Source organism: Theropithecus gelada, chromosome 20 (genome assembly GCF_003255815.1).
Source record: "Theropithecus gelada isolate Dixy chromosome 20, Tgel_1.0, whole genome shotgun sequence".
NCBI lineage: Eukaryota > Metazoa > Chordata > Mammalia > Primates > Cercopithecidae > Theropithecus > Theropithecus gelada.
Window position 1 is genome coordinate 25,051,796 of NC_037688.1, and position 24,066 is coordinate 25,075,861.

General features: G+C 54.1%; 4 protein-coding genes across 13 annotated transcripts in view; 2 read left to right on the plus strand and 2 right to left on the minus strand.

Annotated features, from left to right (window-relative positions):
- Nucleotides 1-5,940, plus strand: part of SLC9A5 (solute carrier family 9 member A5) — a 25,508-nt gene extending 19,568 nt beyond the window's left edge. For all 6 annotated transcript variants that reach the window (XM_025370938.1, XM_025370940.1, XM_025370935.1 and 3 more), the window contains one exon: nucleotides 4,507-5,940. In XM_025370938.1, the coding sequence (XP_025226723.1) occupies nucleotides 4,507-4,979 (473 nt within the window). In that variant the 3' untranslated portion in view covers nucleotides 4,980-5,940. The remainder of the gene's footprint in view (nucleotides 1-4,506) is intronic.
- A 4,409-nt stretch (nucleotides 5,941-10,349) lies between these two features.
- On the minus strand, nucleotides 10,350-12,975 carry LOC112614567 (atherin-like). Its single transcript, XM_025371228.1, has 2 exons — nucleotides 12,337-12,975; nucleotides 10,350-10,928 (listed from the first exon to the last, which is right to left on the minus strand). The coding sequence occupies exons 1-2, from the start codon at nucleotides 12,938-12,940 to the stop codon at nucleotides 10,900-10,902; spliced, it is 633 nt and encodes a 210-aa protein (XP_025227013.1). The 5' UTR covers nucleotides 12,941-12,975; the 3' UTR covers nucleotides 10,350-10,899.
- PLEKHG4 (pleckstrin homology and RhoGEF domain containing G4) lies at nucleotides 11,297-23,026 on the plus strand. 5 transcript variants are annotated; one of them, XM_025371222.1, is made up of 23 exons: nucleotides 11,297-11,411; nucleotides 11,872-11,921; nucleotides 13,061-13,731; nucleotides 13,899-13,994; nucleotides 14,070-14,193; nucleotides 14,279-14,372; nucleotides 14,778-14,855; nucleotides 14,937-15,050; nucleotides 15,220-15,318; nucleotides 15,412-15,560; nucleotides 15,715-15,853; nucleotides 15,954-16,070; nucleotides 17,488-17,670; nucleotides 17,926-18,428; nucleotides 18,500-18,746; nucleotides 19,472-19,561; nucleotides 19,643-19,864; nucleotides 19,957-20,127; nucleotides 20,208-20,385; nucleotides 21,425-21,541; nucleotides 21,693-21,929; nucleotides 22,018-22,133; nucleotides 22,330-23,026. In XM_025371222.1, exons 3-23 carry the CDS (start codon nucleotides 13,227-13,229, stop codon nucleotides 22,333-22,335), a joined length of 3,585 nt encoding a protein of 1,194 aa, XP_025227007.1. In that variant the 5' UTR covers nucleotides 11,297-11,411; nucleotides 11,872-11,921; nucleotides 13,061-13,226; the 3' UTR covers nucleotides 22,336-23,026. The 5 variants fall into 5 exon arrangements, with proteins under 5 accessions (XP_025227007.1, XP_025227008.1, XP_025227011.1 ...); XM_025371223.1 differs by lacking the exons at nucleotides 11,297-11,411; nucleotides 11,872-11,921 and adding an exon at nucleotides 12,335-12,461; XM_025371221.1 differs by lacking the exons at nucleotides 11,297-11,411; nucleotides 11,872-11,921 and adding an exon at nucleotides 12,710-12,812.
- KCTD19 (potassium channel tetramerization domain containing 19) overlaps nucleotides 22,958-24,066 on the minus strand; it is a 38,212-nt gene continuing 37,103 nt past the window's right edge. Inside the window, exon 16 of the mRNA XM_025371227.1 lies at nucleotides 22,958-23,209. Coding sequence (XP_025227012.1) covers nucleotides 23,096-23,209 — 114 coding nt within the window. The 3' untranslated portion in view covers nucleotides 22,958-23,095. The remainder of the gene's footprint in view (nucleotides 23,210-24,066) is intronic.

Here is a 24,066-nt window from a genome sequence, read left to right on the forward strand (position 1 = left end):
CATTGCTTAAATTCTTTTTTTTTTTTTTTTTTTGAGACAGGATCTCACTCTGTCACCCAGGCTGGATCATGGATTGCACAATGGCATGATCATGGCTCACTGCAGCCTTGATCTCCAGGGCTCAAGTGATCCTCCCACCTCAGCTTCCTGAGTAGCTGGGACTAGCACACCCAGCTCTTTATTTTTATTTATTTATTTTTTTGAGATGCGTTTTCACTCTTGTTGCCCAGGCTGGAGTGCAATGGCGTGATCTCGGCTCACGGCAACCTCCGCCTCCTGGGTTCAAGTGATTCTCCTGCTTTGGCCTCCCAAGTAGCTGGGATTACAGGCATGTGCCACCATGCCCAGCTAATGTACTTTTAGTAGAGATGGGTTTTCTCCATGTTGATCAGGCTGGTTTTGAACTCCTGACCTCAGGTGACTCGCCTGCCTTGGCCTCCCAAAGTGCTGGGATTATAGGCATAAGCCACCATGCTTGGCACCCAGCTGATTTTTTAAGATTTTTTGTAGAGATGAGGTTTCACTGTGTTGCCCAGGCTGGTCTCAAACTCCTGGCAATCTTCCCTCCTTGGCCTCCCAAAATGCTGGGATTACAGGTATGAGCCACCATGCCCACCCATATCCTTTCAAGGCCATGCTGCTTCCCTTTATAGTCTAGTGAGGAACAGGAGGTGGTGAGCAAACCATGGGCTCTGTTGAGACCCATGCCCTCAAGTAGAGCCCCAGGTGAAGGTGGCAGCCTGATCTGGGAGAGGAACCTAAATTCGTCAAAATGGAGTTATTGTGGACAAAAATACAGTATATAAGCATGTTTATGTACGTATAGAGACCTAATTCACTCATAATGTTAGTATCACTGATGGTTGGCACCCTCAAGTGTCTTTAAAATTTATTATAGAAAATTTCAAAATATACAATCTTAGAACTATAAAATAAACTCCCATCTATCCGTTACCCAGCTTCAACAATTACCTACTCATAGCCAATCTTATTTCACCTAAGCCTCACCTATGCTCCTCCCTTAACTATTCCTTTGATGCAAGTCTCAAATATCGTATCACTTTATCAATAAATACTTCAGTACGTATCTCTAAAAGATAAGGATTCTTTTTTTTTTTCTTTTGAGACGGTCTCTCTCTGTCACCCAGGCTGGAGTGCAGTGGTGCAATCAAAGCTCACTGCAGCCTTGAATGCCCCGGCTTAAGCAGTCCTTTTGCCTCGGCCTCCTGAGGAGCTGGGACTACAGGCACACACCATCATGCTCAGCTATGTTGTTTTTTTTGTTTTTTTTTTTTTTCTGGTAGCGATGAGGTCTTGTTATGTTGCCCAGGCTAGTCTTAAACTCCTGAGCTCAAGTATCTTTACTTCTCAGACTCCTAAAGTGATGAGATGAAAGACGTGAACTACCATACCTAGCCAGATAAGGATTTTTTTTTTTTTTTTTTTGAGTTAGGATCTCTCTTTGACACCAGGCAAGAGTGCAGTGGCTAGATCATGACTCACTGCATCCTCAACCTCTTGGGCTCAAGCCACTCCACTCGGCCTCAGATAAGGATTCTTGATGTGTGCCTATAGTCAACTGAGCCCAGGAGGCTGAGGCTGCAGTGAGCTATGATCACGCCACTACACTCCATCCTGGGCAACAGAACAAGACTCTGTCTCTTGGGGGACAAAAAAAGGAAAGGATTATTTTAAAAATATATAACTACAATGCTTTTACCATATCTAAAATCTGTCATCAAATATCATTGTTCGAATTTATATATATATATAAATTCACACAAATATATATATATATATTTATATATATATATTCACAGTAGGCTTGTTCAATGTCCCTTTTAACCTATAGCAGTGATTCTCAAGGGGGATGGTGGTGGAGTGATTTTGCTCCCCCAGGGGACATTTGGCAACGCCCAGAGACATTTTTGGTTGTCACAACTGGGGAGGATGGCCTTGGATTGAGGGGTAGAGGCGAGGGATGCTGCTAAACATCCTACAATGCACAGGATAACCCCCCACAGCAAAGGAGTAGCTGTCCCAAAATGTCAAGTATCAAGTTTGATGAACCTGATCCATAGGTTCCCCCAAACCCCCTCCTTTTTTTCTTCACAATGTATTTAGTGAAGAAACCTGCTTATTTGTCCTACAGTCTTTCTCTGTCTGGATTTTGTTGATTGCATCCCCAAAGTGTCATTTAATATGTTTCTCTGTCCTTTAAATTTCCTTTAAACCAGTAAATCCACAGGCAGAGGCTCACACCTATAATCTCAGCACTTTGGGAGGCCAAGGTGTGCTGATCACCTGAGGTCAGGAGTTCGAGACCAGCCTGGCCAACATGGTGAAAACCTGTTTCTATTAAAAATAAAAATAAATAAAAATAAATAAAAATAATAAAATAATAAAATAATTAGCCAGGCATGGTGGCAGGCACCTGTAATCCCAGCTACTCTGGAGGCTGAGGCGGGAGAATAGCTTGAACCTTGGAGGTGGAGACTGTAGTGAGCTGAGATCGTGCCACTACACTCTAGCTTAGGTGACAGAGCAAGACTCCATCTCAAACAAACAAAAAAACTTCGCCTCATCAATTATTTGGTTACTTTGAGGTACAGTTCACCCAGTAAATGCTTGATTCTTTCATTTGTCAGTTTTCAGACCAAAGAGTTCATTCCCTAGCAGCCTCTAAAGGTGAATACCAAAAGTTTTTTTGTTTTACACTTTTTGTTGTTGTTATTACATTTTAATATGCCAGATCTTTCAAGAGATACCATTTTACTTTTAATCATACCATCAATACATTTCACACATGTATTCAAGCAAGAAGCTTACTGGGCTGCTCAGGACTTTATCAATGAACAGATACAGGCTGTGCTTTACTTTGGAGAGCTGGGGTGGTTGGTGGCCACAGGGATTCTTTCCAGGTTTCTTCCTGCAGAACCTCAGGCTTCCTGTAATTCAGCCCCACCCCTGCAGTTCTGGGATTCTTTTTTTTTTTTTTTTGAGACGGAGTCTCGCTCTGTCGCCCAGGCTGGAGTGCAGTGGCTGGATCTCAGCTCACTGCAAGCTCTGCCTCCCGGGTTCACGCCATTCTCCGGCCTCAGCCTCCCGAGTAGCTGGGACTACAGGCGCCCGCCACCTCGCCCGGCTAGTTTTTTGTATTTCTTAATAGAGACGGGGTTTCACCGTGTTAGCCAGGATGGTCTCGATCTCCTGACCTCGTGATCCGCCCGTCTCGGCCTCCCAAAGTGCTGGGATTACAGGCTTGAGCCACCGCGCCCGGCCAGTTCTGGGATTCTTAACTCAAGTCCCCTATACCTCGTCATCCCCTTTGCGGCAAAGCTCTGGCCTCCTGTTAGGTTTGCATGAGCTCACACTCCTGGGCTTTGTCCTACCAAAGGGCTGTGGTGGGTACTCAGGCAGGACGCCTAGCAGAAAAACCTTTGGCCTGCAGCCTCCAGGTGTTTCTTTCCCTCCCTGGTCGCTGGCATTTCTCCCTCGCTGGTTGGCTGGGATGGGGCTTGGCAGGAGGCTGTTTCAGAGACCGGTGCTACAGTAGGGTGAGGGGACTGGAGATGGGGCTTCCTTCATGCCTGGCTCCTGCTTTCACTATCTTCTTCTTATTTTTTATTTTCATTTATTTATTTATTTATTTATTTATTAATTTTTTTTTTTAGATGGAGTCTTGCTCTGTTGCCCAGGCTGGAGTGCAGTGGCGCAATCTCGGCTCACTGCAACCTCTACCTCCTGGGTTCACGCCATTCTCCTGCCTCAGCCTCCCAAGTAGCTGGGACTACAGGCGCTTGCCACCGTGCTTGGCTAATTTTTTATATTTTTAGTAGAGATGGGGTTTCGCTGTGTTAGCCATGATGGTCTCGATCTCCTGACCTTGTGATCCACTCGCCTCGGACTCCCAAAGTGCTGGGATTACAGGCGTGAGCCACCACACCTGGCCATTTATTTATTTTTTAGATAGAGTCTCACTCTTTTACCCAGGCTGGAGTGCAGTGGCGAGATTGTAGCTCACTGCAACCTCTGCCTCCTGGGTTCAAGCGATTCTCTTGCCTCAGCCTCCCGAGTATCTGGGATTACAGGCATGCGCCACTACGCCCGGCTAATTTTTGTATTTTTACTAGAGATGGGTTTTCATCATGTTGGCCAGGCTGGTCACTAACTCCTGAGCTCAGGTGATCCACCACTTTGGCCTTCCGAAGTGTTGGGATTACAGGCGTGAGCCATGGCGCTCGGCCAACTTTCCTTATTTTCATTTGTTCGATGAAAATAATGTTTGATTTCTTGAGCAACTACTGTGTGCCCGGCCTGTGCTAGGTGTTGCGGACACAGTGGAGAGTAAAACAGGCTGTGGTACTTCCCCTCAGCAAGACATTCATCAGATAATTGCACAAATGGACGGCAGATGGAAACTGTGGCATGAATTTATGAGAATGTGCTTATACTTGAGGTTTCCACTGTATTGGTAATGAGTTCATGTGTACTCTCTGTCCTCAGGAAACCTTGAGGTGTGCCCAAGCCCACGAATCATTCCCCCCTCCCCAACCTGTGCAGAGAAGGAGCTCCCCTGGAAGAGTGGGCAGGGGGACCTGGCAGTGTACGTGTCCTCGGAAACCACCAAGATTGTGCCTGTGGACATGCAGACCGGTTGGAACCAGAGCATCTCATCCCTGGAGAGCCTAGCATCCCCTCCCTGTAACCAGGCCCCAATTCTGACCTGCCTGCCTCCCCATCCACGGGGCGCTGAGGAGCCCCAGGCCCCTCTCCACCTGCCTTCTGATCCACGCCCTAGCTTTGCCTTCCCCCCGAGCCTGGCCAAGGCTGGCCGCTCCCGCAGTGAGAGCAGCGCCGACCTCCCCCAGCAGCAAGAGCTGCAGCCCCTCATGGGCCACAAGGACCACACCCATCTCAGCCCAGGCACCACTACCTCCCACTGGTGCATCCAGTTCAACAGAGGCAGCCGGCTGTAGCCCAGGGTCTCAGGGAGGAGCAGAAGGTGGAATCCCTGCAGGAAATGCTCCCTGGGCAACGGGTAGAGCCCTTGCAACTTGACATGGGGCCAGAGGGGCCTGGGTTGAAGTAGTAATTGGGCTTCCTTGGGGCTGGTCAGAGGGGTCACCTGAGCTGGTCTTCACAGGGGCCTTTCTCACCACCTCCCTGCTCCTAACCCCTGCCACTTTCTGTTTCAGTAAGGCCTCTACTGTGGCTCAGGACCCAGTCCAGGCCTTCTACGGGCTAGGCCCAGAGACTTGGGTTGCTGCTCTCCCTTCCCTAGTGGGTTTTTCCAGGGACTCTATAGGCAGCTGCTCCTGCTCCCAAAGCAAGGGCATCATTCCTATTCTTCAGTGGATGCCAGCCTTCCCTGCCCCCACTCCCTCCCCAGCACTGGGTCAGTGGTGTCCTGGCAGTGAGGCTCCGTGAGAGGAACCGGGGTGGGAGGTGGGGCAGGCCTCACCCTCGGGCTTTGCTGCCCTGTTGGGTCAGCTACCCATAGTCCATTTTTTAAGGGCGGTGGGAACTTCTGTCTCCACATCCTGCTTTAGTCCCTTCCCTTTGCTGCCAGGTATTGGGGTAATAGTTTCTCCTTTTCCAAGACCAAGGCCAGGAGGCTGGGTCAGGCTTCAGTTCAGGCCTGTTGCTTAACTGGGGTCACCCTGGGATCTGCTGCTCTGGTCTAAGTCTGGACCTTTCTGATCCTTGGGTCTGGGTTTTTTGAGGAGGGGACATAGTGGCCTCTGGGCTGCAATGTCACTACCTGAACATTCCCCAAACAGAGAAGGAACCCAGCATCTCAGGACCACTGCTCCACTGCTCTGGGGGCTGGGATGCCTGGCTAAGCAGGGGCTGACAGCAGGTGACTTTCCAAGGGTCAGCACCTGCCTTGTGTTTTGTACCTTGAACCTAAGATACATTAAACATCTCTCAGATGGATGGGTGTCTTGTGTCCATGTGTCAGAGCGTTCTTAGGGTGGGGGGCAACAACAGGGGCATCTGGTGAAGGAGGTGAGAACCCAACTGCCTGCCCCAGGGATTGAGAATGGAGGGGAATCCTAAGCAGAACTGTTCATCCTTCTGGTCCCATCATGTGTTCCCCAATACTTTCCCAATATTGTCCCCTTAGCAGGGGTCCTGCCATGGTGGTCGAGGGGATCACTGTTTTGGCATGGAGTTACAGAACTAGAAGTCTACAAAATGAGAAAGGCTAGCAGGGAAAGACCCCAGAGGTCAGGTGCTAAGCTGCCCTGATGCAGCACCCCACATACCTAGGACCAGATGAGCATTTCTTGAAAACCTGGATGCAGGTACAGGACACGTGAACATAGGTGGCCTTTTGCACATAACAGATGGGAAGGCAATCTCAAGGGCTCACGGGATTTGGTTACCCCGAGTGTTTATTTTTTATTTTTGGAAACAGGATTTTGTTCCATCACCCAGTCTGGAGTGCAGTGTCACAATCAGCTCACTGCAGCCTGGAACCCCTGGGCTCTAGGAATATTCTCGGCGCAGTCTCCCAAGTAGCTAGGACTACAGGTGTGTACCACCATGCCTGCTAAATTTTTAATTTTTGTTTTTATTATATTTATTAATTTTTAGAAACAGGATCTTACTCTGTCACCCAGGCTAGAGTGCAGTGGCGTGATCTCGGCTCACTGCAACCTCCACCTCCTGGGTTCAAGCAATTCCGTCTCAGTCTCCTAAGTAGCTGGGACTATAGGCACATGCCACCGTGCCTGGCTAATTTTTTGTATTTTTAGTAGAAATGGGGTTTCACCATGTTGGCCAGGCTGGTCTCGAACTCCTGACCTCAAGCGATCTGCCTGCCTCAGCCTCCCGAAGTGCTGGGATTACAGGTGTGAGCCACTGCACCTGGCATATATATACACATATGTACACAAACACACACACACACACATATATATATATATATATATATTTTTGGAGGTAGGGTCTCACAATGTTGCCCAGGCTGTTCTTGAACTCCTGACCTCAAATAATCCTCCTGCTTTGGCCTCCTCTAGAGTTGGAATTACAGGTGTGAGCCACCTCACCTGGCCATCTCTGAGTGTTTATGATGCAAAGCAGATAGTGTGGGGTCCAGAAACATGAATAGAAATCCCTAGATAGCCGGGTGCGATGGCTCACACCTGTAATGCCAGCACTTTGCGAAGCTGAGGTGAGCAGATCACCTGAGGTCGAGAGTTCGAGACAGCCTGACCAACATGGAGAAACCCCGTCTCTCCTAAAAATACAAAATTAACTGGGTGTGGTGGTGCACACCTGTAATCCCAGCTACTCAGGAAGGCTGAGGCAGGAGAATTGCTTGAACCCAGGAGAACAGCTTGAACCCCGGAGGCAGAGGGTGCGGTGAGCTGAGATCACACCATTGCACTCCAGCCTGGGAAAGAAGAGTGAACCTCCGTCTCAAGCAAAAACAAAAACAAAAACAAACAAAAGAAAACAAATCCCTAGATTAAAGCAGTCCCAAATCCAACTCCACTGGTGTCTAAATGACTTAAAAGAAAAAAAAAAAATTTGGCCCAGCACGGTGGCTCACACCTGTAATCCCAGCACTGTGGAAGGCTGAGGCAGGTGGATGACCTAAGGTCGAGTTTGAGACCAGCCTGGCCAACATGGTGAAACCCCGTCTCTACTAAAAATAACAAAAATTAGCCAGGCATGGTGGCGTTCACCCGTAATCCCAGCTACTTGGGAGGCTGAAGCAGGAGAATGGCTGGAACCCAGGAGGCGGAGTTGCAATGAGCTGAGATCATGCCACCGTACTCCAGCCTGGAGGACATAGAGAGACTCCATCTTAAAAAAAAAAAAAAAATCTTTGGGAGCCGGGCACAGTGGCTCATACCTATAATCCCAGCACTTTGGAAAGCCAAGGCAGGTGGTTTGCTTGAGGCCAGGAGTTCAAGACTAGCCTGGGCAACATAGCAAGACCCTGTCTCTACCAAAAATCCAAAAAATTAGCTGGGTATGATGACTTTAGTCCCAGCTACTTGGGAGGCTGAGGAACCAGAATTGCTTCAGCCCCGGAGGCGGAGGTTTCAGTGAGCCGAGATTGCACCACTGCACTCTAGCCTGGGCAACAGAGCAAGACTCCATCTCAAAAAACAAAAACAAAAACCATATATATCTATACATTTGAGATATACGTCACATACCATAAAAATTCACCCATTTAAAGTGTACAGTTCAGTGTTTTGAATATACCCATAGGGTTGTGCAGCCCTTACCACAATCTAAGTTTAGAACATTTTCATCATCCCCCAAAAAAACCCTGTACTCATTAGCAGTCAGTCCTCATCCCTGGCCCTCCTCAGCCCTAGGTAATAACTAACTTACTTTCTGGCTCTCTGGATCTGAAGGACTTCTGAGACACTTGGAAGGTTATACTTTAAGCCAACTTACCTTTACTTTTTCTGCATTATGCGCAGGGAAGGTGTGATGAGAAGGAAGAGTGACTTGGGCTTTGCCTTCAGGTTGTGCACAGTCCACAGTGATAAGGCCTTGTAGTTAACTAGTAGTCAACAGTTTATTTTTTTAATATTTATTTATTTATTTATTTATTTATTTTGAGACAGTCTCATTCTGTCACTCAGGTCACTCAGGCTGGAGTGCAATGGCATGATCTCGACTTACCACATCCTCTGCCTCCCGGGTTCAAGCAATTCTCCTGCTTCAGCCTCCCAAGTAGTTGGGATTACAAGTGCCCGCCACCATGCCCGGCTAATTTTTTGTATTTTTAGTAGAGACAGGGTTTTGCCATTGTTGGCCAGGCTGGTCTCAAACTTCTGACCTCAGGTGATCCACCTGCCTCCGCCTCCCAAAGTGCTGGGATTACAGGTGTGAGCCACCGCACCCAGCTGTAGTCAACACTTTCAAGTCAATAGCCCCAGCTGCCACTCACCGGTGTCATTCTGGGTGTGTTACATGCTCTCTCTGAGCCTCAGTGTCCTCATCTCTCAAATGAGATAATCATACTCACTTCATAAGGCTGCTGTCAGGATTAAATGATAAAATTTAATGGGAAGAATCTACCCATAGCCTGGCTCAAGGTAAGGGATCATAAATGTCATTATTTGTCAGGCTGGGTGTGGTGGCTCATGCTTATAATCTCAGCACTTTGGGAGGCCGAAGCGGGTGGATCCCTTGAGGTCAGGAGTTTAAGATTAGCCTGGCCAACATGCCGAAACTCCATCTCTACTGAAAATACAAAAATTAGCTGGGCATGGTGGTATATGCCTGTAATCCTAGCTACTGCGGAGGCTGAGGCAGGAGAATCACTTGAGCCTGGGAGGCAGAGGTTGCAGTCATGGGGCAGATGAGCACGGTGGGTTTGATGGGGAGGTAGGCAGGTGTCTTGGATGCAGGAGAGCAAATGCATCAAGCGCTCATCCATGGGTCCTTGCCATGTGACTGGGCAGGGTGGCTTGAGCTGAAAGAACTTGGCTGGGGAAGGCTTCGTGAAGGAGGTGCTGCACCCAGGCCTCAATGGAGGAAGGATTTTGATTAGGGGAGATGGGCATGGGCCTTCAAGAAGAGGAGCCAGTGTGAGACTAGACTAGTAATCAGATTTTTTTTTTTTTTTTTTTTTTTTTTTTGAGACGAAGTCTCGCTGTGCTCCCAGGCTGGAGTGCAGTGGCGTGATCTCGGCTCACTGCAAGCTCCGCCTCCCGGGTTCACGCCATTCTCCCGCCTCAGCCTCCCAAGTAGCTGAGACTACAGGCGCCCGCCACCACGCCCGGCTAGTTTTTTTTTTTTTTTTGTATTTTTAGTAGAGACGGGGTTTCACCATGTTAGCCAGGATAGTCTCGATCTCCTGACCTCGTGATCCACCCGCCTCGGCCTCCCAAAGTGCTGGGATTACAGGCTTGAGCCACCGCGCCCGGCCCAGATTTGTTTTCCAGGCCAGTCTGGGAGGTAGATGGGAAGGCTGTGATGCTTCTAAGTGGCCTTGACTGTCATACCAAGGAGTCTGGAGTTTATTTAGGTCAAAGGCAAGTGAGGTCTGGAAGTTCTGGGGTATTTGTTGCCCTCAGTATTTGGGGTAGTACTGAAGAGGGGTGTGCAAGGCGAATGACTATGGGTCTGTTGTCACTAGGCCCAGTGAGGCCCAGAGCCCTCCCCTCCCTTTTTATTTATTTATTTATGAGACAGAGTATCGCTCTGTCACCCAGGCTGGAGTGCAGTAGTGTGATCTTGGCTCACTGCAACCCCTGCCTCCCAGGTTCATGTGATTTTCTTGCCTCAGCCTCTCAAGTAGCTGGGATTACAGAAGCCCGCCACCACATCTGGCTAATTTTTGTATTTTTAGTAGAGACAGGGTTTTGCCATGTTGGCCAAACCAGTCTGGAACTCCCGACCTTAGGTGATCTCCCTGACTTGGCCTCCCAAAGTGCTGGGATTTTGTGGCATGAGCCACAGTGCCCGGCCCATTTTATTTTTTGATTGAGTCACATCGGCAAGAAATGGGAGGCTGAGGGAGAGTTGGGGAAGGGTCAGGGGAGGGAGGCCCATTCCCATTTTATGATCTCAGTGGAAAAGGCTGCTGTGAGTTGATTCTGCTGCCAGGAGAGCCACAGAGATGGGCCCCATGAGTCACTGCTCAGTCCTGCAAGCTCAGCCCACAAAGCCTGCTGTGGTCAGCCACCCCTGGCTGGCTTCAGGCCCAGCTCCCCAATATTCCCCACTAGGCCTCAGTGTGTCCTCATTTCTATCTGTACCTTTGCCATCTGGGGCCATGCAACCTGTACTCTGTCTCCTTTCGGGCTGAGTCTCTGAATCTGTCTCCATTTGTGACTCTGGTTTCCATCTGATACATAGATGTGGAGCCTCAGGAGGGCAGGGGTAGTGTGATGAGTGTCAAGCGCCCCAAAGCATTTATTCTGTGCCAGGCCCTGTGCCGGATGCTGGAAGGACGGAAGTGGATAACATACACTCTCTGTTTCCGTGAAGCTTACAATGCACATTCTCTGTGGAGTGGAGAAACCAGGGCCTAGCCCTGCCTCTATCTCAGTGTGGCTGTACCTCCCCTGAATCTGCCTGCTGTGCCCAGGGTGCCAGGGTCAGCTATAGCCTGTGGCTTGAGGCTTTTCTTTGCCTCTGGCATTCACAGGGGTATGTGTGCCTGCCAGCAGGTTCCCCCCAGCTCTTAGGGCTCCTGGGGGCCTTGGCTGGTGGGTGCCAGTGGGCAGCAGAAGGGGAGGGAGGGAGCAGAAGGCAGTGACTCAGTGGGGGTGGCCCTGGGACAGAACCGGGGAAGAAGCCAAGGTTGGAAGATGCTTTCTGAAGCCAGCAGGGTGGGAAGAGAGGTCTGGCTGGGAGTTAGGGATAGAGCAGGACAACTCCAAGGCTCCCCTCTGGCAGCCAGACCTGCTCATGAAGGCTCCTCGGTAGCTGCCTGAAAGTCTGGACTCTGGGGGCTGGGCTGGGCTGGGTGGGGAGACTGCTGTTGGTCCTACTGTGCCTGTTGTCATCCCCACGTTCGTGAAAGAGGCGCCTGACTTAGAGCCAGGGAAGCTGTAGCACCGGGTGCCCCCTCTTCCCAGGGACCATGGGCCTGGGCACACCTTGGGGCTCAAGGTCTTCTCCTGGTCACAGAGCTGACCTTCCCACAATCTTCCCACAAATTCTGGGGAGTGTCAGGCCAGGCCCACATGCCCCAAAGGGAACTTAAATCACACAGCTACCCAAGTGACTTTCATCAGTTCAGGATTCCCTGACTGGGGGTGAAATGAGGGGGCAGGGCACCAACACAGCCTGAGTGCTGGCAGCAGGTGGACGTATAACATAGGGAGTCTTCCCCAGTCCTCATGGCAACCCCAGGAGAAAAATGACTTTCCATTTTTACAGGTGAGGAGGGTGAGGCTCAAAGAGCAGAGTTCCTGGAGAGCCCCCAGCAGGTAAGTGGAGAAGCCAGGCCTGGGCTGGGTGCTCTGGCTCCAGGACCCCACCTCAGCACCAGCCTCCTGCATTGGACTTTGTGGAGAAGGGGGTAAGGGGGTGCCACGGATGGCAAAGGGGTGGTGGATCTGGGGGACTCTGGCAGGCCTGGGTCAGTTCCACCCATTGGTCTCACTCCCACCCCGATGGCAGCCCCATCCCGCGTGGGATCATGCGACCTGTCTCTGGGTGCCCGCGCCGAGGCAGCGTCCCGCTTCCCTACACAGAAGCCCTTCCCCTCCCGTCTGCCGTCTGCTCATTCAGCCGCGGAAGCCCCTGGGAGCCCCCACCCCTCCCCATCCCGCAGCGCTCTCTCCGCCACCGCCACCGCCCCCCGCACCCCCCCCGCACCCCCCCCCCCCGCCGCGCACTCACCCTTGCGCACCCACGCGGCCTTCCCGGGACAGCGCTTCCGGCGTCCTTGCCAGGCCCGGGAAGTGGGCACGGTGGTGCTGCCGGCCGTTGGTCGCTGCCCCGACCCACGCACTGCGACGCCGCGGGTGGGGCGCGCGGTCTGCGGGGCCCGGGGTTGCGGCGGGGCGGGGCTGGCGGGCCGTCCGGGCCGGTGGAGAGGACCGTGGCGAGCGGGGTTTGCTGAGGGGGCCGGAACCTCATCTTCCCCGCCGGCCGGGCTGTGTCCCGTCGAGACCTGCGCGGGCTGTGGCTCCGTCCTCCGGCCCCCAGGGGGCGGCGCGGCGCGGCGCCGCGCCCCGGCGGCCCTACCCTCCCTCCCTAGCGGCCAGGAGGCGGTGCCCGGTGACGCCGCGCGGGCACGCTGTACTCGCCGTCGAGGCCGCCGTCTGTTCGAAGGCTCTCCGGCTTCGCGGTTCCCCGCGAAGCGGCCCGGGGGCGTGAGTGTCGCCAGAGGGCGACGTGGGGCGCGCGCCAGGCCCCACAACGAGGCCAGGGCCCGGCGGGGCCGGCGGGAGAGCGAATACGAGGCAGCGTGGCGCCATGGCGGGGCCGCCCCCATGGGCATGGGCCTGCAGAGAGTGGCCGTGGGGACGCTGAGGGTGGGCGCGCACGGAACAGAGGCCCACGGGCGTCCGACAGGGGACCTGGACAGAGGGACGCCCCTAACATTATTCCCTCTCCCCAGGCCTGAATTGCAGTTCCTGTGCCCTGGCACTAAGACTGGCACCTTCTGCGGCCCATGCCTTTCGCCTGCATTGCCCACTGAATCCCACTCGACTGTCTTCAGCCTGGTTCACACTGAGGCCCAGCCCTCTCCCACTGGCCCGGAGCAGGCCCACCTTTAGGAGGGCATGATGGAAAGGCCCCTGGAGGATGGGGATGAGTCCCCAGACTCCCAGGGCCATGTCACGGACTGGAGATTTGCTGTGTGCAGTTTCAGGGATGCCTGGGAAGAGGAGGAACCTGCTTCCCAGATGCACGTTAAGGACCCGGGTCCTCCAAGACCACCAACCGGGGCCGCCCAGGATGAGGGGCTACAGGGCAGCCCCTTGTCCAGGAAGCTTCAGTTACTCCTGGCTGCAGATGAGTCGGGGGATCCCCAGAGGGGCAAAGTAGAAAGCTCCTCCGTCCTGTCAGAAGGGCCAGGTCCCTCTGGCATGGAGAGCCTCCTATGCCCCATGTTCTCCCACCTCAACTTGGCACAGGGTGAGGGTGACACCCCAGGGGTAGGGTTGGTAGTGGACCCAGGTCCAAGCAGGGTGATGCCATCTGTCTTGAGCCCTGGGGGATTGGACAGCAACCCTGTGGGCCTTGGAGACCCTTTATCAGAGAAATCATCAAAGCTGCTGGAGGCAGGTAAGGAAGGCTGGGCTAGGGAAGTCTGGGAAGGGAATAGGGATGCCTGGAGAAATGAGTGTCAAGACCTTGGAGGTCTCTGACCCTACTCAGGCTGAAGCCGGGATCCAAGGAGGGGTCTCTGGATAGGTGGCCCAAGGCAGACCCAAGTCATTTCCCTTCCCAAGCCCCCAGTGGATCCAGCCTCCCTAAGCCTGCTGACTGCCTCCTGGCCCAAGACCTCTGTTGGGAGCTGCTGGCCAGTGGTATGGCCACCTTGCCAGGTAGCCGGGAGGGCCTAGAGGCGGTGGAGGTGGAGTGGCCCAATGGGGCAGGAGTTCACTGCTTCCTCCCCATAGGGACTCGCGATGTCCAAGGCCGGGCAGTACTGCTTCTGTGTGCCCACAGCCCAGCCTGGCTTCAGCCTGAGTGCAGCAGCCAGGAACTCATCCGCCTCCTGCTGTACCTGCGAAGCATCCCCAGGTTTGAGGGTGGGGGTTGGGAGACTGAGCCTGAGCCAGCTGTGAGGACTGGGAGTCAGGTACTGAACTGAAGCTCACTCCTTTAGGCCCGAAGTACAGGCACTGGGACTGACAGTGCTAGTTGATGCCCGAATTTGTTCCCCAAGTTCTTCCCTCTTCTCTGGGCTCAGCCAACTACAAGTGAGTACGGGATTGTAGCTCCCCTCATTCCTTTTCTTTTCTCTTTTCTTTTCTTTCCTTTCCTTTCCTTTTCCTTTTCCTTTTCTGACGGAGTCTCACTCTGTTGCCCAGGCTGGAGTGCAGTGGTGCGATCTTGGCTCACTGCAAACTCTGTCTCACGGGTTCATGTGATTCTCCTGCCTCAGCCTCCGGAATAGCTGGGATTACAGGCACCTGCCACCATGCCCAGCTAATTTTTGTATTTTTAGTAGAGGGGGGTTTCACCATGTTGGCCAGGCTGATCTTGAACTCCTGAACTCAGGTGATCCTCCTGCCTTGCCTCCCAGATTGCTACAATTACAGGCATGAGCCATTGTGCCCTTTTCTGTAGAGTTGGGGATACGGCTGAGCTCAGGTTCCTTGCAGGAAGCAGCCCCAGGGGCCGTGTACCAGGTGCTGCTAGTGGGAAGCACGCTGCTGAAGGAAGTGCCTTCCGGGCTGCAGGTACTAAGCCCAGTTAGGCTAGGGGTAGAGGCGGGGTGCCTCCTCCCTAGGCCTGGGTCACAACACCTTCCTCTCCTGTAGCTGGAGCAGTTGCCCTCTCAAAGCCTGCTGACCCACATCCCAACGGCGGGGCTGCCCACTTCACTAGGAGGAGGCCTGCCTTACTGCCACCGGGCCTGGCTGGATTTCCGGAGGGTCAGTATACTGGGCGGGGTGTGGGGGCAGTTATATAGGCAACTTGGGATTGCGGAGGAGCCTCTTGGACTGGCTTGAACAGCACAAAGCTGGCTGCAGTGGCCTGGAACCCAGGAAGCCCGGGACCAACACTGCGTGCTGCTCCAGTCATGCCTGCCCCTGCTTACAGCGGCTGGAAGCCCTACTGCAGAACTGCCAGGCGGCTTGTGCCCTGCTCCAGGGGGCCATCGAAAGTGTGAAGGCTCTGCCCCAGCCCATGGAGTCTGGGGTGAGTGTCCCCTCTCAATCCCTCCATGAATGCTCCCTGTCTCCCTCCTTTTCTCCCACGGCCACCTCCACTGCTTACTGCCCTCAATCACAGGAGGTCAGTCAGCTGCTACAGCAGACAGAGGTCCTGATGCAGCAGGTGCTAGACTCGCCACGGCTGGCATGGCTACAATGCCAGGGGGGCCGGGAGCTGACATGGCTGAAGCAAGAGGTCCCAGAGGTGACCCTGAGTCCAGATTACAGGTGGGTGCAAGCCCGGCCCCCAGATTTTGCCCCAGCCCACCATATTCTATGCCAGGACTCATCTGGCTAGCTCAGAATCTGGCAGGATTGTGGGTGCCAGGACAGCGTGGAGTGGTGCAAGGCAGGGGGTCTAAGATGGTATACCATACACCAGGACAGCAATGGACAAGGCTGACGAGCTATATGACCGGGTGGATGGATTGCTGCACCAACTGACCCTACAGAGCAACCAGCGAATACAGGCCCTAGAGTTGGTCCAAACACTGGAGGCCCAGGAGGGCGGACTGCACCAGGTTGGAACTACTTGCCCAGAGTGGGCCCTGCCCCGATCTCAAACGTGAGCCCCCAATCCATGGCAGCTCTCTTCACCTTGCCCTGCTTGTGCCCCTCCAGATTGAAATGTGGCTGCAGCAGGTGGGCTGGCCAGCGCTGGAGGAGCCTGGGGAGCCCTCGCTGGACATGCTACTCCAGGCCCAAGGCTCTTTTCGGGAGCTGTACGAGGTTGCCCAGGTATGTGTGGTCACTTGTTCATGCCATGGGTATTGGGATGCAATGCCAGGAACTAGGAATGCAGAACTGTGAAAGAAATTCAATCCCTTGCTCTCTTGGACCTTATAGTCCCATAGAGAATATCAGTTATAATTAATCACAGTCATATACGTGCCTGTAAACCCAGGCAGGATCTCTGGAGTGAATCAGTGCAGGTGATTCTGCCTGAGGGTATAACCAAGACTTTACCCAGCAGGAGTGTCAGGCAAGCTTTTTTTGGGTGACTTTTGAGCTGAGAGTTGAAAGATAAGTTGAGGTCAACCAGGCAGAAGAGGGTTGAGGGTGGGGGCACATTCCAGGCTTAGAAGACAGCATGCACAAAGATCCTGTGGCAGGAAGGAGGGTGGTGTGCCTGAGGAAACATAAGGCCAGTGAGGTTGAAGTGCAGAGCAGAGAGGGAGAAAGAGTAGGGGCAGTTGTGGTGGGACAAGCCTGGTCAGTGGCCACATCACTGGGCCCTGTAGCAGTCAGTATAAAGTTTAATCAGGAAGGCCACATAATCAGATCCGTATTCTAGGAAGATTACATTAGTTTCCAAGTAGACAGTGACTTGGAGGATGGGCATGGGGAGTGCAGTGAAGAGGCAATTGCAGTAGTCCAGGTGGGAAATAATGCCTTCTCTGGACAGGATAGTGGCAGGGGAGACGGGTTGGAGAAGTTGATGGGATTTGCTGTGGACCCGTGTGGGAGGGTAAGGGACAGGGATGTTGCAAGGATGAATGGGCGCTGTTCCCTGACAGACTAGGAGACGAGGTCATCTGGGGGAAAGGGCATTCGAGAGTCCAGTCTTGGGCATGCTTTTGAGATGGCTGTGAGGGATGAGAGGAGGGCCCTTGGGTCTCGGGCCTGGAGCTCAGAGGAGCGGTCTGGCTGGAGAGGATCACTTGGTGGGTCCAGGTGTTTGGATGACGTTTGAAGTCAGTTACATGAGAGTGCCTGGGAGATTGAGTGCACTGTCCTCAGGATCCCCAGTGTTTAATGGCCTGGGTGAGGGAAGGGGAGGAGGACGAGCCACCGGAGAAGAGTGAGGAGAATCAGGAGCATGGGGAGGAGCGGGGGGAGCCCAGCAGAGAGTGGGCTGAATGGCGCTGAGAGGTGGAGTCAGTGAGGCCTGAGAAGCGCTGTGGATGGGGCAGAGTGGAGCTAGAGAGGGCTGGCGTGGAGGGCGAGATGGGATGGTGAGGATAGATGATTCCTGTAGGGAATTTGGCTGTGGAGAAGGAGAGTGGATGTGGGTGGCGAGTGGGAGATAAGGGGTAGGTGTTCCACCACAGGACAGACTTGATGGGGACATGTCGATATGTCAGCAGGAAGGATCTGGGTCTGGGGGCTGAACCACCAAGCCCGGACTGGCTGAGCCTAGTCTCTGTCTCTGCAGGAGCAGGTCAGGCAAGGGGAGAAGTTTCTGCAGCCACTGACTGGCTGGGAGGCGGCTGAACTGGGCCCCCCTGGGGCACGCTTTCTGACCCTGCGAGCCCAACTGACTGAATTCTCTAGGGCTTTGGCCCAGCGGTGCCAGCGGCTGGCGGATGCTGAGAGGCTGTTTCAGCTCTTCAGGGAGGTGGGTGAGAGTCTCCCCAGCAACAAGTGATCCATGAAGCCGGAGGGGTGGCAGCCCCAGCTTCAGCAGAGCGTGAGCTCTTCTTGGTCATGCTGCCTGTTCTCTTCCCTGGCTTTCAGTTTGACCATAAAACCCAGTCACTGGGGCTGTGTCCTGGGCAGCATCCTGTGGGGATGGGGAGTGGGTAGAGGAGCAGAGTGTCCAATGGGCTTGGCGGGATTCTCCTCTAATGCTTGTCCGGCCCTGGTGTTGCAGGCCTCGATGTGGGCTGAGGAGGGGCAGCGAGTGTTGGCAGAGCTGGAGCAGGAACGCCCAGGGGTTGTGTTGCAGCAGCTGCAGCTGCACTGGACCAGGCACCCTGACTTGCCTCCTGCCCACTTCCGAAAGATGTGGGCTCTGGCCACAGGGCTGGGCTCAGAGGCCATCCGCCAGGAGTGCCGCTGGGCCTGGGCACGATGCCAGGACACCTGGCTAGCCCTGGACCAAAAGCTTGAGGCTTCACTGAAGCTGCCACCGGTGGGCAGCACAGCTAGCCTGTGTGTCAGCCAGGTCCCCACTGCACCTGCCCATCCTCCCCTGAGGAAGGCCTACAGCTTCGATCGGAATCTGGGGCAGAGTCTCAGTGAACCTGCCCGCCACGGCCACCACGCGGCCACTATTGCTGCCTGCTGCAGACCAGAGGCTGGAGGAGGTGCCCCGCCCCAGGCATCCCCTACTGTGCCTCCACCGGGCAGCTCTGACCCCAGGAGCCCCAACAGGTATGGGTAGTAGGCAGGGTGGGGAGGGCAGTAGAGAAATGTCTTGGGTCCTGACTTCCCATACCTGGTAGGCTACAGCTGGTGCTGGCAGAGATGGTGGCCACGGAGCGGGAGTATGTCCGGGCTCTAGAGTACACTATGGAGAACTATTTCCCCGAGCTGGATCGCCCTGATGTGCCCCAGGGCCTCCGTGGCCAGCGTGCCCACCTCTTTGGCAACCTGGAGAAGCTGCGGGACTTCCACTGCCACTTCTTCCTGCGTGAGCTGGAGGCTTGCACCCGGCACCCACCACGAGTGGCCTATGCCTTCCTGCGCCATGTAAGCCCAACAGGCCACATGGTATCAGCTCGTTCTGCCACAGTCCCCAAGTTGCTGCTGGGCACATACTTGGTGCCAGTCCCTGTGCTGGGTACAGCTATGAGCAAGACTGGCAATCTTCTGCACCTGAGGGTGCTCTTAGTTCAGTGGAGGAGACATAGAAGCAAGAACGATACTCGTAGATTATAGTTGGGGCTAGGAGGAAAATAAGCAGAATAGATGCTTGTGAATTACTGGCGGGGCAGGGGTTCCACTTTAGAGGGCCTGAGTGCGGTGCCAGGACACCTGGTACAAGAGGAAGCCTTTGAGGGGCTGATATTTAAGCTGAGGAATAGGGGAGGGGCTGGAGTGAGTGTCCCACCCAGAGTGCAAGGTCATATGGAGGAAGGGGGCCTGCCAAAGGGGTGGCTGAGTGTAGTGAGCAGGACAGTCCCAAGTGAGGTGAGCTCTTAGAGCCATGGGAGGAGCAGAGCTGAAGGCAGGGGCTCAGTCTGAGGGCAAGGGGCTTCTTCCTCAGGGGTCTGTGGGCACACCCCCCTCTGCCCAGTACTGTTCTCGCCAGATCACCCCTTGTTCAAAGCAGGGCAGATTGGGTCTGTAGGGAGAGGCCTTCCTGGGAGCCATATACTGGCATCTTGGTCCTTTCAAGCTGAGGGTGGTCTATCCTGTGCCAGCCTTAGGGAGCTGGCCCCTTTGCACTGGGGCTGAGCCACCTGTCTTTGTAGAGGGTGCAGTTTGGGATGTACGCGCTCTACAGCAAGAATAAGCCTCGCTCTGATGCCCTGATGTCCAGCTATGGGCACACCTTCTTCAAGGTACGTGAACCTGAGACTAGGAAGAGTAGGGGATGCGGGGAGTGCCCCCAAATCACTCAGTGGTCTCCCACCCTCCCACAGGACAAGCAGCAAGCTCTGGGGGACCACCTGGACCTGGCTTCCTACCTGCTAAAGCCCATCCAGCGCATGGGCAAGTATGCGCTGCTGCTGCAGGAGCTGGCACGGGCCTGCGGGGGCCCCACGCAAGAGCTCAGTGCGCTGAGGGAGGCCCAAAGCCTTGTGCACTTCCAGCTGCGGCACGGAAACGACCTGCTGGCCATGGATGCCATCCAGGGCTGTGATGTGAGTCATCCCAAGCTGTGATGGGCAAGGGCGGTGGGTGTGGAAGAAGAAGGCAGAAGAGGCCGGCCACCCACTGGCCCCCAACTCTGCAGGTTAACCTCAAGGAACAGGGGCAGCTGGTGCGACAGGATGAGTTTGTGGTGCGCACTGGGCGCCACAAGTCCGTGCGCCGCATCTTCCTTTTTGAGGAGCTGCTGCTCTTCAGCAAGCCTCGCCATGGGCCCACAGGGGTTGACACATTTGCCTATAAGCGCTCCTTCAAGGTAGGCCTGCCCACCCCGGCCCCGCCACTTATGTTCCCGACCCATGCCTTACCAAGCCCCTCTCTCCCCGCTGGCCACAGATGGCAGACCTTGGTCTCACTGAGTGCTGTGGGGACAGCAACCTGCGCTTCGAGATCTGGTTCCGCCGCCGCAAGGCCAGGGACACCTTTGTGCTTCAGGCCTCCAGCCTGGCCATCAAGCAGGCCTGGACAGCTGACATCTCCCGCCTGCTTTGGAGGCAGGCTGTCCACAACAAGGGTGGGTCCCTGCCCCTCCTTCACCCCACACTCCCCTCGCTGGAGAGCTTACATTGACCCATAGGAGCCCAGGGACCTGGAAAAGCTTGGGAAGTGAGGAGGAGGCCCAGCGACAGCCACCAGTGCAGTAGAAAGGAATTCAAAGCCAGGCAGCCTTGCTGTCACTGCCTCTGACTTTGAATACAACATGAACTTCTCGGAGTATCAGGGGCATCATAGCTGTCTCTCTCTTTTTATTTTTGGAGACAGGGTCTCACTCTGTCGCCCAGGATGGCGTGCAGTGGCATGATCTTTGCTCATTGTTGCCTCTGTCTCCTAAGCTCAAGCATTCTTCCCACCTAAGCCTCCCAAGTAGCTGAGACTACAGGCATGTGCCACCATGGCTAATTTTTTTTTTTTTTTTTTTGAGACAGAGTCTTGCTCTGTTGCCCAGGCTGGAGTGCAGTGGCGCGATCTCAGCTCACTGCAAGCTCTGCCTCCCGGGTTCACGCCATTCTCCTGCCTCAGCCTCCCGAGTAGCTGGGACTACAGGCGCCGCCACCACGCCCAGCTAGTTTTTTGTATTTTTTTTTTTTAGTAGAGACGGGGTTTCACCGTGTTAGCCAGGATGGTCTCGATCTCTTGACCTCGTGATCCGCCCGCCTTGGCCTCCCAAAGTGCTGGGATTACAGGCGTGAGCCACCGCGCCCGGCCACCATGCCTAATTTTTAAAATTTTTTCATAGAGGTCTCATTATATTGCCCAGACTAGTCTCAAACTCCTGGGCTCAAACAATCCTCCCACCTCGGCCTCCCAAAGTGTTGGGATTACAGGCATGAGCCACTGTGCCTGGCCAGGGGCCTCATCTTTAAAAGGGGAATATGGCACCTGCCCCACAGGATTGTTGGGAGGAGGGCACCTGGCACTAGAAAGGCTCAGCTCACAGGACAATTTAATGTGCTGGATGGAGGTGTATGGGAAAGACTTATTTAGGGGGTGGTAGAGGCCCAAGGACAAGCTCATGTCCAGAAACGTCCCACTTATGTCCACTCTCCACCCAGAGGTGCGCATGGCTGAGATGGTGTCCATGGGTGTGGGGAATAAGGCCTTCCGAGACATTGCCCCCAGCGAGGAAGCCATCAACGACCGCACCATCAACTGTGTCCTGAAGTGCCGAGGTAGCAGGCAGGCTACAGGGTGTTGGGTAGGAGTAGGAAAGCTGTGCGGGAAGCACTGTGGCCTTCCGTCAGTGCTGACCCGCACTCTCCTTGGGATCTGGGGTCAGGCTAGGCTCTGGCCTGTCCCAGACTGACCCTCTCTCTTATGCAGAAGTTCGATCTCGGGCGTCCATTGCCGTGGCCCCGTTAGACTATGACAGCCTCTACCTGGGGGCCTCGAACTCCCTTCCTGGAGACCCTGCCTCTTGCTCTGTTCTGGGGTCCCTCAACCTGCACCTGTACAGAGACCCAGCTCTTCTGGGTCTCCACTGTCCCCGGTATCCCCGCAACTTCCTGGAGGAAGCAGCACTGGAGACTGAGGCAGAGCTGGGCAGCCAGCCCTCTTTGAGTATGTCTGGGCCCAGCCAGAGACAGGAGGGCATGGCTTGGGGTCTGGGGCCTTCCGTGCTGACAGCTCACCCAGTCTCCCTCCCTAGCTCCTGAGGACTCAGAGGTCTCATCCCAGTGCCCATCAGCCAGTGGCTCCAGTGGCTCTGACAGCAGCTGTGTGTCAGGGCAGGCCCTGGGTAGGGGCCTTGAGGACTTATCCTGTGTGAGTGCCATTTGCCCTTACCCACCAGCCCTTCCCCAGCCCAGGCTGGGCCTGTGACTGTGACCAGCCCCTCCCAGGACAGGGTAGCCCTTTACTTTGGGTAGAGCTTGGGGTGGGTGGGCCAGAGCCATTCCCCAGACACCCCCTGGGCCCAGAGTCAGGGAAGCAGGCATTCATGCCTGGCCTGGCTCTGTAGGTCTGAGCTCAGGACTGGACGAGCAGTAGATCCAGCAGCCTGCAGCTCCAAGGAACATTGCCTCTCTGGATCTGCTGTGACCAGGGTGTGGCGGACACCTGGGCCTCCTCCAACCTACGTGTGCAGCACTGTTGACTACCCTTTCTGATGTGTGTGGCCATCGGACTAACTGGCACGGGGCCTCTCTAGGGGAGTCTGGTTGTAGAGCCTGAATAGGCTCCTGGCCCCATGACCCCTTCTCCTGTCCTCAGCTCCCATCCCAGTTGTGGGTTAAGAACAGGCTAGAGCAGACATTGGGTGTTTTCATGCTATAGGCTGGTGGGGGACCATGTGCCTCTGGGCAGTGACTAGGCTGCCCCCACCCCTCAGGAAGAACATAGGTGGGCTCCTAGCAGCTGATCCCCAATCCCTGGACTTAAAGCCGAGCTGTTACCATAGGGGCAGGTCCACCTCTACAGGGCCCTGATGCTTGCCTGTCCTGGCCCCCAGGCCCAGCCACTTCTTTACGGGGGCATTTTGGTTATTTTGACTTGATGCCTTTTGAATAACTTTCAACAGAGTTGTCTAAATTTATCTTACTGGTTGTTAGGCCTTTGGTGTCTCAGAGAAGGAGTCTAGGTCTTTGATGTGTGATTTACTGTTTTATTTGTTTATAATAAAAAATAGACTGATATGTACCCACTGATGGGCACATGCATTCTGGGGCTATCTCCAGTTAACATGAACCTTGGTGGGTGGGGCACAAGGGGCTGCATCTCTGGACACCCTAGTCCTCTTGTAGGTACTTTCCCAGGATGGAGTACGAGACAGACCTAGACAGGCCCCTCTGGATGAGCAGGTCCATGCAGCGGCCATATTTCCTGGCGAAGGGCAGTGTAAGCTGGAAGGAAAGGCCAGTCTTATCCCTGATTTCCTGGCCAGTGGCCTACTCTAGCTCCTTGTGGGTGGGGTTCTCCCATCGGGGCAGGGACAGGGCAAGCCCGGCTGTAGGGGACTTTTGATACTCTAGGGCCCAGCTCTGCCCAAAGGCATCTCACAGGATGGGGCTAGAAATGGCTATCAGGGAACTAAGCAGAAAGACTGGAAGGTCAAAAACATGTTTCCTGCTACCAGTTTTCCACTTTCTAGCCACACACGCTGACTTCCCCTTTACAAACCACATATGAGCCAGATGCCTAATGGTAACTGGGTACTAGAGGGCTTATGGTGAAAGGTGTTATAATAATGCTCTTGATTATAGAAGTGTCAGATCAATGAGAAACTGCCTAAATCGTTTCCACCTCAATGTTAAAATTAGATTAAGGAATCAGAAAAGGAAAAAAAAAAAAAAAACACAACAAAAAAACCTTTGATCATTTCTTTGCCCTTACTGAACATTTTCTTTTTCTTTGTAAAGAATGCTTAAAAGTAGTTTAAATATGAAAGGAATGTACACAAATGGTGACATCGTGGCCAGATAGGTGAAGCTGCTATCACTGGTTGAAAAGGCCTCACTCCCATATGAGTCAAAGCTTGGGCTCGTATGATATGTGTACCTAAGTGTGGCCAGGGTTGTTAGTGATGAAAGCAGTTGGTATCATTAGAGGAAAACTATAAAAACCAGTGACCTGAATACTGCTTTTGGACTACTCTGGATTGGTTAATTTCATCCAGTTTCTCCCTCCCTGGGAGCAGTGGCCTAAGGTGCCTGTTTAGCTTTCTGGGCAGTACTGACCCAGCCCTGGTGCAGCAAGACAC